This window comes from Barbus barbus (genome assembly GCF_936440315.1).
Source record: "Barbus barbus genome assembly, chromosome: 24".
NCBI classification, from domain to species: domain Eukaryota; kingdom Metazoa; phylum Chordata; class Actinopteri; order Cypriniformes; family Cyprinidae; genus Barbus; species Barbus barbus.
In genome coordinates, this window is record NC_136752.1 from 29,409,612 (window position 1) to 29,428,839 (window position 19,228).

The 19,228-nt window shown below is 36.5% G+C and overlaps 1 protein-coding gene across 2 annotated transcripts; it reads left to right on the top strand.

The window, feature by feature from the left end:
- The first annotated feature begins 859 nt into the window (after positions 1-859).
- Positions 860-17,293, top strand: slc25a47a (solute carrier family 25 member 47a). 2 transcript variants are annotated; one of them, XM_079375373.1, is made up of 6 exons: positions 860-1,331; positions 2,165-2,208; positions 2,330-2,401; positions 7,806-7,982; positions 11,685-11,940; positions 16,500-17,293. In XM_079375373.1, the coding sequence occupies exons 1-6, from the start codon at positions 1,295-1,297 to the stop codon at positions 16,790-16,792; spliced, it is 879 nt and encodes a 292-aa protein (XP_079231499.1). In that variant the 5' UTR covers positions 860-1,294; the 3' UTR covers positions 16,793-17,293. The 2 variants fall into 2 exon arrangements, with proteins under 2 accessions (XP_079231499.1, XP_079231498.1); XM_079375372.1 differs by lacking the exon at positions 860-1,331 and having other exon boundaries at positions 1,962-2,208.
- Positions 17,294-19,228: the final 1,935 nt, after the last annotated feature.

The following is a 19,228-nucleotide window of genomic DNA, read 5'->3' on the forward strand; positions in this document are numbered from 1 at the left end:
GATAAAAGCGTCTGCTAAATGACTAAAAGTAAAGTAAATAATAAAGGAAGACAATAAAGGATATAGGGGGGAAAAGTGCAAATCAATTTAGCCTATTCAACAGATCTTTATACAGTTTGACACTTTGATATTGTTAATATTTTTAGAGAGCCCTTTATTATTTTTAGTGTCATAATTAGGTAATTGAATTCACAAAGAAAATTATTAAAAATTTACATTTATGAATATAACAGGCTATTTTGCCAACAAAATAAATACATTTCCTACATATTCTGTTGTTTACGATTAGAAAAATTACAGAATATTTCACACACAGTTAAATCAATATCTAAACTGGATTTTAAAGCAAGGAATTTTGACAAGTCAGACCAAAATTGTTTAATAAGGAGGCACTTGGAGAAAAAGTATATATATAAAAAAATCCACTCAATAAACAAAAACTTTTTTTTTTCAGAAACATAATACAAACAACATCAGGGAAAACATAACTGTATCTTTGACAATATTTGCACTTACATCAAAAACAAGACAAATCTGGGTTTACATTCACATAAAGAGAAAAGCATCATAATAATGTTATCGTGACATATCATCATAAAACATCAAAAATGTTGTGTGATTTTCTTCGGCGCTATCATTTGTGCTGTGATCATTCATTTAACCTTCTAACCTTGTAAATTACATTGTATAGTATTTTTTAGGTTAAATATTTGGCACGATACCGCTGCTGTCGCTATATTTTCAAGATCATGGTTCTACTGACTCGCTTCGTCCAGTGATTCGCGAATCGACTCGACCGAATCTTTCGAAAGGAATCGAGCCAAAAAAAGATTCATTGCACTTGTAATTTCTCTTCCGCGTTGCATCAGCGTGTTTATGCTGCAATGCGTGTGGAGAATAAATTCACTCGTCTGTAATCGATCCGGACTGATTAAATAAAGCTTTATTCATCAAGTGCGTAACACACAGAATGCAACTGATCGCCTGTCGTGAGCATGTAGAAATATAAACATTTTATTTAAAGTTTGATCAAATAAATGCACATCGCGTGTTATGCATGCACCGGTGTCAGTAAAATCAAGTTGTTACTAAATAAGAGCATGCATAAACAAGCTGGTGCAGTTGCAGAGGAACCACGTGAGAATGAGGGACAGTTACAAAAGATCAAAAACACCTACAACCTTGACTGGAGCACGACAGCGTTGCGTTATGCAATTAGCCTACTTAGGCTATCAGAAACTTTAATAGGCTACAATGTCATGAACGATTAGAATCACTAACGTTAGATGGGACGATGCATTTCGCAGACTTCCTAGCAGGATCATTTGGAGGTACAGTACAAAGTGGTTTGTCTTGTTAAATTCTCTGATGTAAGTCGGATGTTTTTGAGAGAGTCTGTGCTGGAGCGTGTTGTGTATCGCAGTGCTCTGGATATGTACAGTAATGGTATGGTAGCACTTTTTTTCTTTCATAAAAACAATTAGTGCATGCAAGGAATCGCCTACATTTGGTTTGTTCCCAAGGAGAGAGAGGGGGGAATAATAATAATAATAAAACATGTGAGTCCATTTTAATTGGAAATGAAACATAGAATTAATAGATTGAAAAAAAAAAATTGTAATCTAAAACGTACTCTCTTCATTTAATTAGAAAAACAGCAATAATATAAGGTCATTCATCATTAGTCACACCTTGTGTTGAATAACACATTCATAAAAGTCCATTTTAATTGGAAATGCACAATAAGACAATAATTTAATAACAAAAATAAGGAAAATAAAAATATTTTTTAAAATTAAAAATAAAAAAAATTGAAAGAATTAACACATTACTGTTCATACTGTATTGCAGATCTCTATTAGACATAATCCTAGTGTTGAATGAAGCACAGTATTTATATGCATTCCACTGATCAGATTCCCCACAGATCATGTGAACAAACTGCACACATTTAAGGCGTCTCCTGTATCAGACCAGTGTTGAGGTCTTATACCTCTACTAATTTATTCTACTAATTACTTGTAATTAGTACTCAACAATATGTTCCGAGTATCAATTATTGACTCTTCAGAATGATTGATATTGGTATGGGTCATACTCAAGTGCATGTCATTCATCACATATTGCAGGAAAACTGTTCTGATGAGCTGTTGTTGTGTTCCAGGAGCGTGTGGTGTGGCGGTCGGTTATCCTCTGGATACTGTCAAAGTACACTTATTCCAGCCAATCACACATTATTATTAAATGCTATATTATGTTTGGCTCATAATTTCAGACATGCATTGCTGTAACATCATCTCCTGAATATGTTGATTTGACCCCTGCACAGGTCAGAATCCAAACTCAGAAACAGTTCACTGGAATCTGGCACTGCTTCGTAACCACCATCAAAAAAGAAGGGGTATGAAACATACATTTGCTTCATGTTTAATGATTAATGCACTTTCATATTGAAGAGCAATTCCTCAAATCTGTCTTTACTCAGTAAATAAAGTAATAAAGAAACCCTAAAACGCACTTATAGCAACTGCACAGCCATTCCTGTGAAGCAGTGTTATTTAAGTATCACTGAGATGCTATTATAGAGTTTATTTGTTTTGAACTGGTTTTATTTTTCTCATTTCATTTTAGTAATTTTGTTTTTGTAATTTTTGTTATTATTAATTTAAATGTTTATATAGTTAATTTTTATTTCAGTTTTTGTTATTCTAATACATCAAGTTAAACTAAATGAAAATGAGAAATGTTGCCCTGGTAACTATAGATACATTTTTTTATTTTAGTTAAAAAATTACGAAAAAGTTTCTTATGCCTTTTAGTTTTATTTTTAATTAACAGAAATAACTATTTCTGCATGGCCACCACTCTTAAATCATATATTCAAAAAAAAATCATCATAGGCCTACTTATGGTTTCTTTGAAATTTTGAGGCCGTTCCCACCATTATTCGAAATTAATGCAAAAAAACATAAAACACAAAACTCATATTTCTTTCAGAAAATGCAGAAGTTTAAGCCATCCACCTTATTTTTAATGTAAGAGCAGCATGGCCATTTATAACTTGAATGTGCAAGACTTCCGGTGTCGTTTTCAGCTGTACAAAACAGCTCATTATGCTGCTTCCTTGCAGATTGGTGTTTCTTATAATATTTTAATGTCTCGTCATATTTATAAAGGCAATGGTTTGCAGCATAAATAGTTTTATCATTTACTCCACTTTGTTGTTCTTCTAGTTATTTACCAAAGGTGGCGAATTAATTGAAAGTCTCGCACATTTGAAGGAAATACACTATATTGCCAAAAGTATTGGCACCCCCTTCTAATGAACATGTTTGACTACTTTAGTCATTTCTATCTTAATGTTTAAGCATATAATGATATTCTAGGGAATTGTGTGCTTCTAATTTTATAGCAACAGTTTGGACAGGACCCTTTTCTATTCTAACATGACAGTGTCTCTGTGTATAAGACACGGTTCAAAAAGACATGATTGATTGAGTCAGTGTGGAAGCACACAATTCCCTAGAATATCATTATATGCTTAAACATTAAGATTTGTACTCATGGAAATAACTAAAGTAAAAAAATAACTCAGACTGATGTCTGAGCTTCACGAGCGTGCCGGCTCGCTTCCCCTCTCTGCGCGTCCTGAAGCGTTTGATCAGCGCCGCTGCTCCGCCGACTACAATGTCCAGCAAAGAGGGCAGTTGTGGCCTAATGGATAGAGAGTTGGACATGTAACCCGAAGGTCATGGGTTCGAGTCTCTGGTCCGGCAGGGATTGTAGGTGGGGGAGTGAATAACCAACACTCTCTCCACCCTCAATACCACGACTGAGGTGAGACCCTTGAGCAAGGCACCAAACCCATAACTGCTCCCCGGGCGCCGCAGCAATGGCTGCCCACTGCTCTGGGTGTATGTTCACTACTGTGTGTACACTTGGATGGGGAGAGCACAAATTCCGAGTATGGGTCACCATACTTGGCCACACACCACTTCCCTTGTCCCCTTTCCCAAAGCATCAGAATAGTCGAAAACCAGTGAAATATCGGGTGGTGTGTACTGCCGAATGCAATTCGTCTCTGGTGAAACTGATTGCAGGGATATAACTAAAGACAGGACAAACTAATAAAAACAACTGCAGAGTTCTTTTAATCCTGATCTAGAAGTGCTTTTCATTAACTGTAAGCCTTTCTATTTACCACGTTCATTTTCGTGAGTGTTTACATTCCTCCGCAAACGCACGTGAGCTCAGCTTTACAGAAATTTGCTGATCAGATCACAGAGGCAGAAAAACAACACCCGGACTCTGTTTTAATCATTCTAGGGGACTTTAATAAAGCACATTTCTCCTGCCAAAATACACACAGCATGTTACATGTCCCACCAGAGTAGGGCTGTAACGTCCCAGTCGATTAGTCGATTAATTGGTCGATATGGTCTGGTTCGACCAAAAATCTGATTGGTCGATTTTTTGCCGCGCTCATTTCATCAGTTTGGCCGCGCTCATTTCATCAGGTGGAAAGCACTAATTGCTAATGGGGGTGTTTTCAGAGCACCCCTGTTTCACAGGTAACAGTCTGTTTTCAGAACACCCCCATTGTTTTCACTTTTTTTGGATTAGCCCAACCCACTGGAGAAGAGAGACAGATAAGTAGGCTTTAGAAGGTTTGATGCTGAATATTATTTATTTAATAATAAGCTAGTGTAAAAACAAGAAGCTGTCTCCTTCCAAAGAACCAGTGTTAATTTCGTTAACGAAGAGGACGACGAAAAATATTCGTTAACGAACCTTTTTTCTGTGACTAAGACGAGAAGTTGACGAGATAAAATTAATATCTGATGATAAAAACTATGACGAAATGTATGCGCGTCTTCGTTAACGAGACGAGACGGGACTAAAATGTTATTTGAGGACTACCGGACATTCAAAATGCATCCTATAGGCTAAGTTGACTGTCTTGTCTTTTAAAATGTGCGTCCCTGTCACTGGATCGCAATCAGATGAGGGGCGTTTGTATATCTCACAGTATGGCAGCCGCAGTGGGCGAATACGCTACCAAAACGCAAACTAGCGATCTGAAACAATGGCCTCAGCAACTGAATGGTTATAGGGATAGGGTGACCAGACATCCCGTTTTTCCCAGGAGTCACAATTCGTTGTTGATTAACTTAAAGTTAGTGAAGGCGCGATAGGCGGAATAGGATAGAAGTGCTCCACTTTCTCAGTTCTCACACAGCGCGCGATCAGTTCTCAGTTCTCACAATATTGCGCAATTGCGCTGTGCCCACTGTTTGTGTTAGTTTTGAGCCTAAGATGCTTTATTTTTCAGTTATGCACTTTATTTGGTTTCTGCTCTTGTTTGTTTAATAAATATTATTTTTTTATTAAAGTGGACGCGCCTTTTGTGTTTATTAAGAGTAAAAGCTTTAAGTCTATTCGTGTCTCAGCCGCGAAGCTGAGCTCTTATGTTCAGCCTCGCTCTGTGCGAGCTGCGCAGAGCGGCTGAAATGATAGTGTCTGACAGTTATACTTATAACATATGACAAAAATAATTTTCTAAATTATGTTGCAAATTCCTCAAAAGTTCTTGTGATATCACTAGTTGACAACATAGTACTGTTTTCAGAAATCACAGGCTATGATATTGCGCAGGTGCACGTGATGCACCGCTGTCAGAGACGACAGACTCGTGTGTCAGACTCATTTCAGTGCAAAATAATTAGGTCAAAAACGATTTAATATACTGCAAATAGCCTATTAGTTTTTTATGTTTATTTATAATTAATTTAGGCAGACAACAAGGCTACCAAGTACTGAGCACAGTGCGTATCTAATTAATGTAACGTACGTTTTTTTTCTCTCCACAACGTCATTTTTAGTCGATTTTTAGTCGAAAGTTTCAGGACTTCAGTCGACCAAGATTTTCTTTGGTTGATTACAGCCCTACACCAGAGACAGTAATATATTGGATCACTGTTACACAACAATAAAAGCTGCATATCACTCTGTCCAACGGGCAGTTTAGGACTCTCTGATCACTGTTTGGTTCATCTTATACCGACCAATAGGCAGAAACTGAAATCAGCTAAACTTGTATTAAGAACTGTTAAAGGAACACTCCACTTTTTTGGAAATAGGCTCATTTTACAACTCCCCTAGAGATCAACAGTTGAGTTTTACCATTTTTGAATCCATTCAGCTGATCTCCGGGTCTGGTGGTAGCACTTTTAGCTTAGCTTAGCATAGATCATTGAATCGGATTAGACCATTAGCATCTTAATCAAAAATGACTAAAGAGTTTCGATAATTTTCCTATTTAAAACTTGACTCTTCTGTAGTTACATCGTGCAATAAGACCGGCGGAAAATGAAAAGTTGCGATTTTCTAGGCTGATATGGCTAGGTAGATTATACTCTTGTTTCGGCGTAATAATCAAGGAACTCTGCTGCCGTACCGTGGGTGCAGCAGGCGCAATGATATTATGCAGCGCCTGAAAGTAGTCCCCAGCTAGGTATCTAGTTATGATATAGCTGGTATATGATATATACATATGATATATGATAACCAATAGTTCCGGACCTTTGACTTTGATGAAAATTCAGATTTGGACCTTTGAATGTAGACTTTGAGAACCCCTGCTCTACACCAACGACTGCACAGTTAAAGACCCCTCTGTCAAGCTACTGAAGTTTGCAGATGACACCACAGTCATCAGTCTCATTCAGGACGGTGACAAGTCTGCTTACAGACAGGAGGTTAAAGAGCTGGCTGTATGGTGCAGTCTTAACAACCTGGAGCTGAACACGCTCAAAACTGTGGAGATGATTGTGGACTTCAGGAGAAATCCCCCTGCACTCCCCCCACTCACCATCATGAACAGCACTGTAACTGCAGTGGAGTCATTCAGATTCCTGGGCACCACCATCTCTCAGGACCTGAAGTGGGACATTCACATAGACTCCATTGTCAGGAAGACCCAGCAGAGGTTGTACTTCTTTCGCCAGCTGAGGAAGTTCAACCTGCCACAGGAGCTGCTGAAACAGTTCTACTCCGCCATCATTGAATCCATCCTCTGCACTTCAATAGCAGTAGTAGTAGTAGTAGCCCTTTATTGTCACTAGTCACAAGTACCAGCGAAATTAGCCATCAACTGTCTGGTTCAGCTCAGCTACCAAATCTGACCTCAGAAGACTACGGAGGGTAGTCCGGACTGCTGAGCGAATCATTGGTACAACCCTCCCCACTCTCCAAGAACTGTACTTATCCAGAGTGAGTAAAAGGGCTGGTAAAATCACTCTGGACCCCTCACATCCAACACACTCCCTCTTTGAACTGTTACTGTCTGGTCGACGCTACAGAGCTCTGAGCACCAGAACGACCAGACACAGGAACAGTTTCTTCCCTCAGGCAATCCATCTCATGAACACTTGACAATAATTGTGGAACATACAACACTATTATACACTTATTTATCTATCATACATAGTTAGTCTACATTTCAATTTGCACATAATATACCCGCCCATACAAAACTGTCTATTGTAATATACCTGTACATACAATTGTCAGTTTGTATAGTGTTATTCCCTATTTACTTGTTCTATTTTTTTTCATTCTTTTTATTATCTGTGTTTTTGTTCTGTCACTGTCATTCTGATGCACTGTGGAAGCTTCTGTCACGAAAACAAATTCCTTGTATGTGTAAACATACCTGGCAATAAAGCTCATTCTGATTCTGACGTGTTATCTGCCAGATGTAGTTAGTTCTCTGTCTGATTTCTCATGCTCGTGTTTTGCTGCAGGTCCATGGCTTCTTTAAGGGAATGGCTTTGCCGGTCACTACTATATCCATGACGTCATCTGTGGTGTTTGGCACTTACCGGAACTGTCTGCAGTGTTTGGCTCAGATCCGCGGGATCGGCGCTCCCAACACCAAGCTCGATGTGTTTCTGTCAGGCCTGGCAGGTGGAGTGGCACAGGTCTGAGATCTGCTTTAAAGGACAGTTCACCCAAAAATGATAAGTATCCCATGATTTACTCACCCTCAAGGCATCCTAAATGTATATGACTTTCTTCTTTCAGACGAATACAATTAAAAAAATATCCTGGCTCTTCCAAGCGTTATAATGGGAGTGAATGGGTGTTGAGATATTGAAGCTCAATAAAGTGCGTCCATCCATTATAAAAAGTGCTCCATATGGCTCTGGAGGGTTAATAAAGGCCTTCTGAAGTAAACTGATGCGTTTGTGTAAGAAAATGTCCATATTTAAAATGCTATAAGCCGTAATCTCACATGAGAGAGTGGCGTTCCAGCGGATGACGTAGGCATAGCGTAAGGAGAGAGAGCAAAACAAAACACCAATTAGCAGTACAAAACGAGGCTTTGTAAATAAAAATGTCAGAGGATTTCGATATGTGACCCTAAAGCACAAAAGCAGTCATCAGTAGCACAGGTATATTTATAGCCAACAATACTGGTCAAAATTATCATTTTTTCTTTTATGCCAAAAATCATTAGGATATTAAGTAAAGATCATGTTCCATGAAGAGATTTAGTAAATTTCTTACTGTAAATGTATCAAAACTTAATTTGATTAGTAATATGCATTGCTAAGAACTTAATTTGAACAACTTTAAAGGAGATTTTCCTCAATATTTAGATTTTTTTGCACCCTCAGATTCCAGATTTTCAAATAGTTGTATCTCAGACAAATATTGTCCTATCATAACAAACCATACATCAATGGAAAGATTATTTATTCAAGAGGAGGCTGATTTTCTTTTGCTGTAAACAAAACTTGGTTCTCACGCATATTCCCACTGGCGCTTACGCTAGTCCTATGTCCAGTTACTATACACATTTTTGGACTTGTCTTTTCCACTTAATTTGACATTTTAGAAAGTTAATAAAGTCGGAAGTTGCAGTTTAGGGTCAGCGATATCTTTACCTTATCTTATTTGCAAAAGATTTGAAATAATTTTGGTTTATTTTTTGTTTTGTTTTTTTGTTTTTATAGCAATATCTGGCAACACTGCATCGGCACTTAAACTGACAATCAAAAAAAAAAAAACATGGATAGGTTATCGCTGACAGGATAGCACATTTGGTAAGGGAAATGCAAAAAATATCATGATATCTGTCAGATGTTATCAGTGCTGTCAAAAACAGTAGCAGTTAACAATAGTACACAGATCTGTAGAACAAGTACGTTACAGAATGAAATTAAATGGCCCACGCAAACACTAGCCATGAAGAAGTCTATGCTATGGCATTCAGTAGGCTATAGTACTAATACTATATTCCTTTATTAATTAAGAATATAAATTCCACAATTAGTTCCTGCGGTGCGAAAGGCTCTGTAGCGTATTAGTAGTACTATAGTACTGTATTCATACACAAATGCATTGATTCGCTACAGAAGGCCTTTATTAACCCCCTGGAGCCATGTGGAGCACTTTTTATAATGGATGATACACATTATTGGATTTCAAGATCTCAACACACATTCACTGCCATGATAAAGCTTGGAAGAGCCAGGGCAATTTTTTATATGGCAGCAGCTATTTGCACTAAGTGAAAATAGCAGTGTTTTTTTTGCGATATGCTAGTATCTTGCTAGATACTAGCATATCTAGATATGCTCAGCACTCTGGAGAATCAACACCTGGCAGACGACTTGAACGAGTTTTATTGTCGTTTTGAAAAATCACCCCACACCCGCCCTAAACACCTCTCCACACAACCATTAACACCTCCAGCAACCCCCCTCTCCCCCACATGTACTTTCTTCGCCAGCTGAGGAAGTTCAACCTGCCACAGGAGCTGCTGAAATAATTCTACTCTGCCATCATTGAATCCATCCTCTGCACTTCAATAACTGTCTGGTTCCGCTCACCTACCAAATCTGACCTCAGAGGACTACAGAGGGTAGTCCGGACTGCTGAGCGAATCATTGGTACAACCCTCCCCACTCTCCAAGAACTGTACTTATCCAGAGTGAGCAAAAGGGCTGGTAAAATCACTCTGGACCCCTCACATCCAGCACACTCCCTCTTTGAACTGTTACCATCTGGTCGACGCTACAGAGCTCTGAGCACCAGAACGACCAGACACAGGAACAGTTTCTTCCCTCAGGCAATCCATCTCATGAACACTCAACAATAAACGTGGAACACACAACTATAATACATTATCCATTCACCACACTCTTATTTTATTTTTATTTCTCATTTCTAATTTGCACATACTTGACCTGTACATACATAGTTGTCTGTATTATATATTGTTGTTGCTGCTTTGTACATTGCCTATTTGTATATTATTCTTTTATTCTTTTATTTATTTATATATTATTCCTGTTGCTGTCTTCCTGTTGCACTGTGGAGCTTCTGTCACTACAACAAATTCCTTGTATGTGTAAACATACCTGGCCAATAAAGCTCATTCTGATTCTAAGTACAAATAGCTATAGATTCTATTAACACTGTTAAAATAGCAGGATTTTCTGCTATTTATACTACTTAATGCAAATAGTGGCAATTATCTGTACCTCAGTATTGTAGTACTGTTATAATTTTAATTCAGATTATTAAATGGATGCCCTCCCTACACTTACCCTAACCGAAACTTTATTTTCAACTTTTTTTTATTATTTCCTTAATTTTTCTTGTGATATGAGATTTGGAAAGGGAGGGAAAAAATTCGGCAAAAGGCGGGTTTGAACTCGGGTCGATTGTGTCAAAATGACTGATGTACACACTTTACCATCTACACCACTGAAGCTGATGTTTAACAGTCCTCTTTTGTAATGCTAACTAGCCCAATCACATGTTGTTGGGTGGAGTTAGTGTAAATACCCTCTGCCAACAAGGTGGGCTATTTGCACTTAGTGTAACTAGACACTCCGTTTTAATATAACTCTGATTATATTCATCTGAAAGAAGAAAGTCATAGGATGCCTTGAGGGTGGGTAAATCATGGGAAACTTAATTGCATTAAAATACCTCATATGCAATTTCAGTATTTATATTTACATTTAGTATTTATATAACCACTCAGTTTCTATGAGAGTTGATTATTAAATAAATTTGATTAATTGTTAAATAAACTTTAATATTAGAATGATTTCTGAAGGAAAGAGTGGAGTAATGATGCTGAAAATTCAGCATTGCATCACAGATTTATTTAAATTACAGTTTAACGGATATTCACACAGAAAACAGCTGTTTTAAATTGTAATAATTTAGTACTTCTGATCAAATAAATGCAGCCTCGGTGTAATGCTCAAAAACATAACAAAATCATAATGTTTCCAACCGTTCGACAAGTATTCTATATGATAAGTACACTTTTAAAAATAAAGGTGCTTCACGATGCTATAGAAGAACCTTTTTGTCTAAATGGCTCCATAAAGAATCTTTAACATCTGAAGAACCTTTCTGTTTCACAAAAGCTTCTTTGTAGCAAAAGAAGGTACTTCAGATTATAAAAAGGTAAGAAAGAGATTGTTCTTTGACTGAAAAATGGTTCTTCTATGGCATCGCTGTGAAGAACCTTTTAAGCACCTTTATTTTTAAGTGTGTGTATACATAGCAAAACCAAGAAACACAAGCCTGATTTTCAATAAAACATACACAAAGTGATCAAAACTTTCATTATGTTATATATTCTGTGTTCCTAGATCTCTGTAATGTCACCTGGTGACTTCGTGAAGGTTCGTCTTCAGTGTCAGATGGAGAGTAAGAGGAGCGGACTCAAACCCAAATACAGCGGGCCGATCCACTGTCTTCTGAGCGTCGCCAGAGAGGAGGGTGTTTTAGGCCTTTACAGAGGAGCTCTACCTCTGGCCTTGAGAGACGGGCCGTCATTCGCCACCTACTTCTTAACCTACAGCACTCTGTGTTCACTGCTTTCACCTGCAGGACAGAAAGAGCCAGGTGAACAAAACCTTCTGTCATTTACTCACCATCCTGTCCACCCAAACCTGACTCGTTTCTTCTGTGCAAGAGAATTTTCTGTTTTCCTTCAAAAAAGCACCATAACAGTAGTCCATATGACTCATGCACAATATTTCAAGTCTTCTGAAATCATATAAAGGTACTTAAAAGGTAATTCACAGCGATACCATTTTTGGTTCCACAAAGAATCATTCAGTCAAAGGTTCTTTAACAAACCATCTCTTTCTTACCTTTTTATAATCTGAAGAACCTTCTTTCTCCACAAAGAAGCTTTTGTGAAACAGAAAGGTTCTTCAGATGTTAAAGATTCTTTATGGAACCATTTAGACAAAAAAGGTTCTTCTATGGCATCGTGAAGCACCTTTATTTTTTTAGTGTATGATAGATTTCAGTCCAGAACAGACCTAAATGATTCACTGAATCATGCACTGATTCACAGTTCAAGTGAATCATTTGGTCAGATGGAACAGCTTATTGAATCATCAGACAAAATTTTAAATAATAATTAGTGCCGTCAAACAATTAATCGCGATTACTTGCATTCAAAACAGTAGTGTGTTTATAAATACACACACATACAGTATATATTTTGAAAATAGTTATATTTATTTATATAAATATATGCATGTAAATACATTTAATTTACAAACATATTTTTCTTAAATATATACATGCTTGTGTGTGTATTTATATATACATAATAAATATACAAAGTACACACCTATATTATGTAAACATTAACTTTTATTTTGGACGCAATGAATCGTTTGACAGCACTAATAATAATCTAAAAAAGTTTGCATTTGTGTTTTTCTATTATTATATTTGATCCATCAGGCTTTTACGGCTCATATAGTCTGATTATAGTGAGAATATGGAGTAAAGAAACAGCTCAGTTTAATCCAGAGACTCTATGCCAGGGGTCACCAAACTTGATCCTGGAGGGCTGGTGTCCTGCAGAGTTTAGCTCCAACCCTAATCAAACACACCTGAACCAGCTGATCAAGGTCTTGCTTGGTATACTTAAAACTTCAAGGCAGGTGTGTTGAGGCAAGTCGGAGCTAAACTCTGCAGGACACCGGCCCTCCAGGGGCCCGTTTCAATAAGGAGGTTAAACCAACTCTTGAGTTTAAACTTGAACTCTGACTTGACTTACTCTGAGATGGGAAACTCTGAGTTTTTGGTTATAGAACAGCTGAACTGAGTTAGTTTACTCAACTCTGAGTAGGTTGACTCTGAGTTAAGCTCGTGCACCACGGCTATGTAAAGTCATGATCAGCGGAGCGCCGAAATTACGATTCACCATGGCAACAGCTCCCGCCAAAAAGACGTCAGCGCGCGTACTTCCATCAATGCGTAACATTAATTCTTAATAACTGTCTATAACTTAACTGTCATAATATCAGAGGTGAAAACTGTAAATTATTGAACTAATATTCATTTTAATGGTATCCCATGGCCACAAAAAAAGGAAAAAGACAAAAATGAAACAAGAACGTGTCAGCAGGTAAAAATGAAGTATAAAAACACAATTGAATCAAGGTAAAGCTTTAAACATGAAAGGTTCATGGGTGTGGGCTAAATGACTTTACAAACATTTGACATTAAATATCATTCAATGTCTATTTCAATGCGATGCAACTTTTTCCACAGTCTAACACTTTTTTCACATAATTAAACATTCTCTAATCCAACCTGTTACATATCTTAATTAGAGTAATAATATTAACCACTGACTTGTCGACAGCAAGCACCAGCACCACTGACAGATGAAGAGGAGATGGTCGAGTATTGAAAGATTTCTAAAAATCCAAAAGTAAAAAGAATAACTTTTGTATTAAGAAATAAAGATGACCAACAAATTGTGAATAATTGGTTTATTTCACAGCTGTGGTGGTGGTTACGGCTCGTACTACCCCTCCATCTGGCATCCTTCCATATACAGTAATCAGTTTCATTTTCAGAAGGAGTGATGGTGGGATATGCTTGTCATCAATGCATCCACCCACAGTGGAAATCCTGAAGGAAATTCTGATAATTGGGTTACTTCCAGAGGTCACAGAAAGATGTTAGTGAATGTCATTTATCAGATTAGCCTCATTTAAACCGATTTCTACACCACTGGCACAGTCCTGTGATACCCCTCTTTGACGGATTTGTGCTCAGGAAAAAATTCTCAGAAAGAGCGTGAGAGCAATGCATACTTTCCTTAAAATCTGCATACAGCGGACTTGTGCTCTGCATCTCCGATGTTTTTCTTATTTTGCAAATTATCTTCCAATGGGGTAAGAAATTAAAAAATATTCTTGTTTCCGTTTGCATTAAGGTTATTTTTCTTACCCTATGGAGGACAATTTTACTTGTTTTATGTAAAATGCACTTAAAAGGAAAATCCCCCCAGGAAACAAGACTAAATATAGACAATTTTTTCATATATTCAATGCATATTAAGAATTTTTAGATATATGTACTTGCACCAGAAATGCAATTTTTCAGCGTGAATGAATCAATAAGGTATTTAGACTAACACTTTAAAAAGGAGGAGGAGACCGAAAGAAATTCCGGGTTTACCGAAGAAAACCTGCTCCCGACCAGGTTAGGTTCACAGAGTTAGTTACCACGGTAACTGACTCTGAACATAAGTTACCTCTCTTTCAGAAACGGGCTTGACTTACCCTGCTTTCTCGGGTTTGATAAACCTCCCATTTTGAAACGGAAAACCCAGAGTTTCCCTCATTTCAGGGTTAACATACTCAGAGTTTACACTGAACCTCCTTTCTGAAACGGGCCCCAGGACCGAGCGTGGTGACCCCTGCTCTATGCAATTTGCTGCAGATGCTGATATATATGATGAAATTCTGATGCTTGTAATGCAAATCAATGAGATCTTTATAACAGATACTGACATAAATATCAGTGGTCACTCCAGTAATATGTCTCAGTAAGGTGAGATTGTATATAATGCAATGCAATGCTGATTGAGAGATGAAGAAATAAATGCTCCTCAGAAGATGTGAGATGAAGATCATTCCTCCGCTGAGGAACACTGAAAGTAATGCTTCAGGAAACAAACGCTCCTCAAAAGATCCTGATGATCAGATTTGAGACGCACTGATTTATCTAGAAAATGATTGATGGAGAATCAAGTAAAGCTGAGCTGCTTCAGTCCAGTAAGAGTTCATCTGGAGATATGACTGCAGTTATTCTGACGCTTTCTTGATCAAAATCAGTCCAGATTTGACAGCGTTTCTACAATTACACTAAAAGAGCTTTTACTGGATAAAAAACTGGAGTAGACTGAGTGACAGCAAAGTTTGATCATTTGTGAGCCATGCTGGCAAAATAAGTTAATGTGCTAATTTTGAGTTACCGGCAAAAGAAGTGAAAAATTTTATTTTATATAAGTTTTGGTCAAATTTGAGGTTTTCACAAACATTTGTTCATTAAGTTAGGGATCCCAATGCCCTTCTAAATGATCTAAACTTATCTTTATTTGTGCGTTTTCTGAGAGGAGTACCTTTTCTCTGCTCACTTCTGGACGACCGCTGCTGCTTCTCACCAAAGGTTGTAGGTTTATTGTTGCAAAGCGCAGCATTCCAGCTTTGTGAATATTCATATTGAATTCTCGATGATACGAGTCCAAACCAATGATATATGTGACCATGGAGCACAGAAGCAGTCTTAAGTCGCTGGGGTATATTTGTAGTAATAGCCAAAAATACATTGCATGTGTCAAAATATGCATTTTTCTTTTATGCCAAAAATCATTAGGATATTAAGATCATGTTCCATGAAGATATTTCGTAAATTTCTTACTGTAAATATATCAAAACTTCATTTTTGATTAGTAATATGCATTGCTAAGAACTTCATTTGAACAACTTTAAAGGAGATTTTCTCAATATTTAGATTTTTTTGCTCCCTCAGATTCCAGATTTTCTAATAGTTGTATCTCAGACAAATATTGTCCGATCATAACAAACCATACATCAATGGAAAGCTGATTAAGATAAACATCCCCCGAAATGTAGACAGGGACTAACTATTGGAATTTGCATTGATCAAGTAGAGTTATCACCTTTTGGGACAGAAGGTCATTTGCATCAAAGACACTGGGAGTACTCTGTTTTCAGTGTTTTCTCATCTTGATGGCTGTCTGTCGTATTGTTTAAGAGAATGAGATCTTTTACCAGACACACAAATGACATTAAAATATGAATAGCTGCATAGTGGTTGGGTGATCCCTGTAGTGTATTCATTCATGAGGTGTGAAACCTTTGTCTCTCTCAGTTGGGTGTTGTCTGAGGCTTGTAAGAGTGTTCAGATGTTGATTCTCGCACGAGTTCTTTGTCTTTTCAGACTGTGGCCCTCGTGTGGTTCAGAATGGCATCAGCTTTACAGTTTATCAAAGAGTGTATCTCAGATGATCAATGTGTCTGAGAGTCTGTAAATCTCTGTAAAGAGCTAAACTATGCAGGGATTGAGTTTGAGAACGCTGTTTTCTAGGGTTAAGTGTGTGTGTGTGTGTGTGTTGTCAGAGTGGACGGTGGTGCTGTTGTCCGGTGGATTGGCAGGAATGGCCGGCTGGTCCGTCGGGACACCTATGGACGTGATCAAAGCTCGTCTGCAGATGGACGGAGTCCGAGGAGAGAGGAGATACAGAGGACTGCTTCACTGCGTGACTGAGACGCTACGGAACGAAGGACTGGGGATTTTCTTCAGAAGCCTGGGAATAAACTGCCTGCGAGCGTTTCCCGTCAACATGGTGGTGTTTGCCGTGTACGAGGTTTCTGTCCGGCTTCTCAGGTCAGCATCTGCAGATCGGCTCTAACATCACACCATTAATGTATGTGATTCAGATTGTGTTTTTGTATTGGAAATGTGTCTTTTATTTGCCTGGTTAATATATGTGACCCTCTCTGTGAAATCCAGGCAGAATCTAATTATGAGATAAGCATCAAACTTTGACTTCAACCATTCATTTCACTGTGATATCAATCTTTGGCACGGTCTTACTCAGTCGATATTAAAGATATCAAGGTTACATTTTCACAGAATGTTCTTTACCTTATAAAGGATGATTTTAAAACTAAATCACCAAAAAAAAAAAATACTTCTCACAGCCAGGGTCACATTTATTTCTCTTAAAACCTCTCTCTTAAGAACATGTCCCTGATATATTTACCCCAAAATAAAAAGAGAAAATTAGTTTTGTTCTTTTTACTCAACGTGTTATTTTGTACTGCCTTTAATTTATTAGAATAAGAATAAATGTATTAGCATTAATGGAGATGAATTAAAATCACTGAAAAGGTTTCAATCTTTATGCTTTAAAATTACAGATTAATTCGCTGATTTTTATTTATTTTTTATTTAATTTTTTCAGTGTGTTCGGTTCTATAGATAACAGTACTATATTACAATGGAAAAAATGTGCTTAATTTATCATATGCTCTCACATTGCAAAAACAACAACAAGGCTTCACTTTCATTAAAGGAAAGTTTTTTCTTAGTAAAGAAGTATTTAGACAACTGTAAAAATTCTGGAAAGACAAAAGCAAGTTTACATCAAAACCATAAAACAATTTTTTTTTACTTGAAATGAAATAAACTATAAATATGTATGTATGTGTGTGTGTGTGTGTATATATATATATATATATACATACAACAAAATTACTAATTTGTTTTAATTAAAATGAAAACAGAAAATCTAAAAATAAAATCTAAATCAAGATATTAATAAAAACTATAGTAGTATCTCAATGATCCTGAAATAACACTGGTTTACATACCTATATAGCATGTTTCATACAAAATATGAACGTATTTCAAAAATGTTAGCTGTATTTACAACTATGAAAATTTTGCAATTGAAAGATAATGCTGTTTAAGTCACATAGTGTGAAATCTTTATTATGAAACGTCCACTGAATGTTGCCGGCTTAAACATGTCATGTCATTCAAATCAAATGTGTTAATATTGTTTTGGATGTTGTCTGAAAATATTACAAAGCATCCAAATCCATCCAGAATCAGCCTTTATTTTGCACTCACCTCTCTGACGGGTTACGATGATCCTGAATGTGCCTTGCTTCATAATGAGCGATTAAGGGTGAATATTGCTGACTGTTTGACTGCTGTATGGAGTTATGGATTGATTATTGATATTGAGTTTTCATCTGTAATTCACTCTGATCTGCAGATATACTAGGAAAGAAACAGAGTTACTGAGGTCAAACTGCTTCAAAGCCCATATTCTTCTTATTCAACACTCCTGCTCTACTTCTCCGTCATTAAACTATCATGCCTTTATAGCAGTCAAAGAAAAAACAAATTCAATAAAAGTTTAATTTTTTTATATAAAGTGTTCTTATTCCAGACTTTTTTCTCATTTAAAAAAAGCAAACCAAACTATCCATATTTAAATACTGAAAAACAACAAAGGCAAGTTTGCGTCAGGGTTATTATAGTAAAATTAAAACCATAAAACAATTTTTGTTGCTTGAAACAAAATGAACTTTAACTGAAATAAAATAAAATATAAATCCTTTTTTTTTTTTTTTTTTGCCAAGGCAACATTTCTCCATTTCATTTAGTTTATCTTGATGTTCTAAAATAACTAATAATAAAATAAAAAAAATTATAAAAACTATATAGATAAGCATTTAAAAATAAAGCAAGAAAGATAGAAATGACCTAAAACTTTCAAATTAAAATGAGAACTGAAAATATAAAAAATCATATTTATTATGGTATCCTAATGATACTTAAATAACACTGGTTTACATATAGTACATATAAAAAAAAACAAATATTCAAAATATGTTACACAGGCATACTTAAAAAAAAAAATATTGGTTATAAAAAATGTAATGATTAATGTTAAATGATGTTAATGCAAATAATCCAATTAAATGACCTATGAAAAAACATGTTTAATAAAAATATTTAGAAATAATAATATGCTTATGATGTTCAAAAACCCTGAAAATATATAAAAAGATATACAGTGGTGATTTTATGGCAATTAATCAAATCATAAAAAAATCATGGAATTGTTTAAAATATTGATTTTAGAATCACATTACATACTAATCGTTTAGAAAAAGACCATAAATGCTGCTCTTTTGTTCGTCTCATTGGTCTTCATAACTGCAGGTATTCATCAGCTGATGTTTATTATCTGTGTATTAATCAATCTGCCTGTGATCTGCTGGTTAATGCCTCCATCTCGTGGCAGCAGCAGGAAACGCAGCATTACATG

Bases quoted from the DNA above. Each gene is read 5' to 3' on its own strand.
- slc25a47a (XM_079375372.1), top strand. From the start codon at position 2,107: ATGTCATTCATCACATATTGCAGGAAAACTGTTCTGATGAGCTGTTGT. The intron at 2,209-2,329 runs GTACACTTATTC...ACCCCTGCACAG, and splicing joins ATCCTCTGGATACTGTCAAA to GTCAGAATCCAAACTCAGAA. The intron at 2,402-7,805 runs GTATGAAACATA...GTTTTGCTGCAG, and splicing joins CCACCATCAAAAAAGAAGGG to GTCCATGGCTTCTTTAAGGG.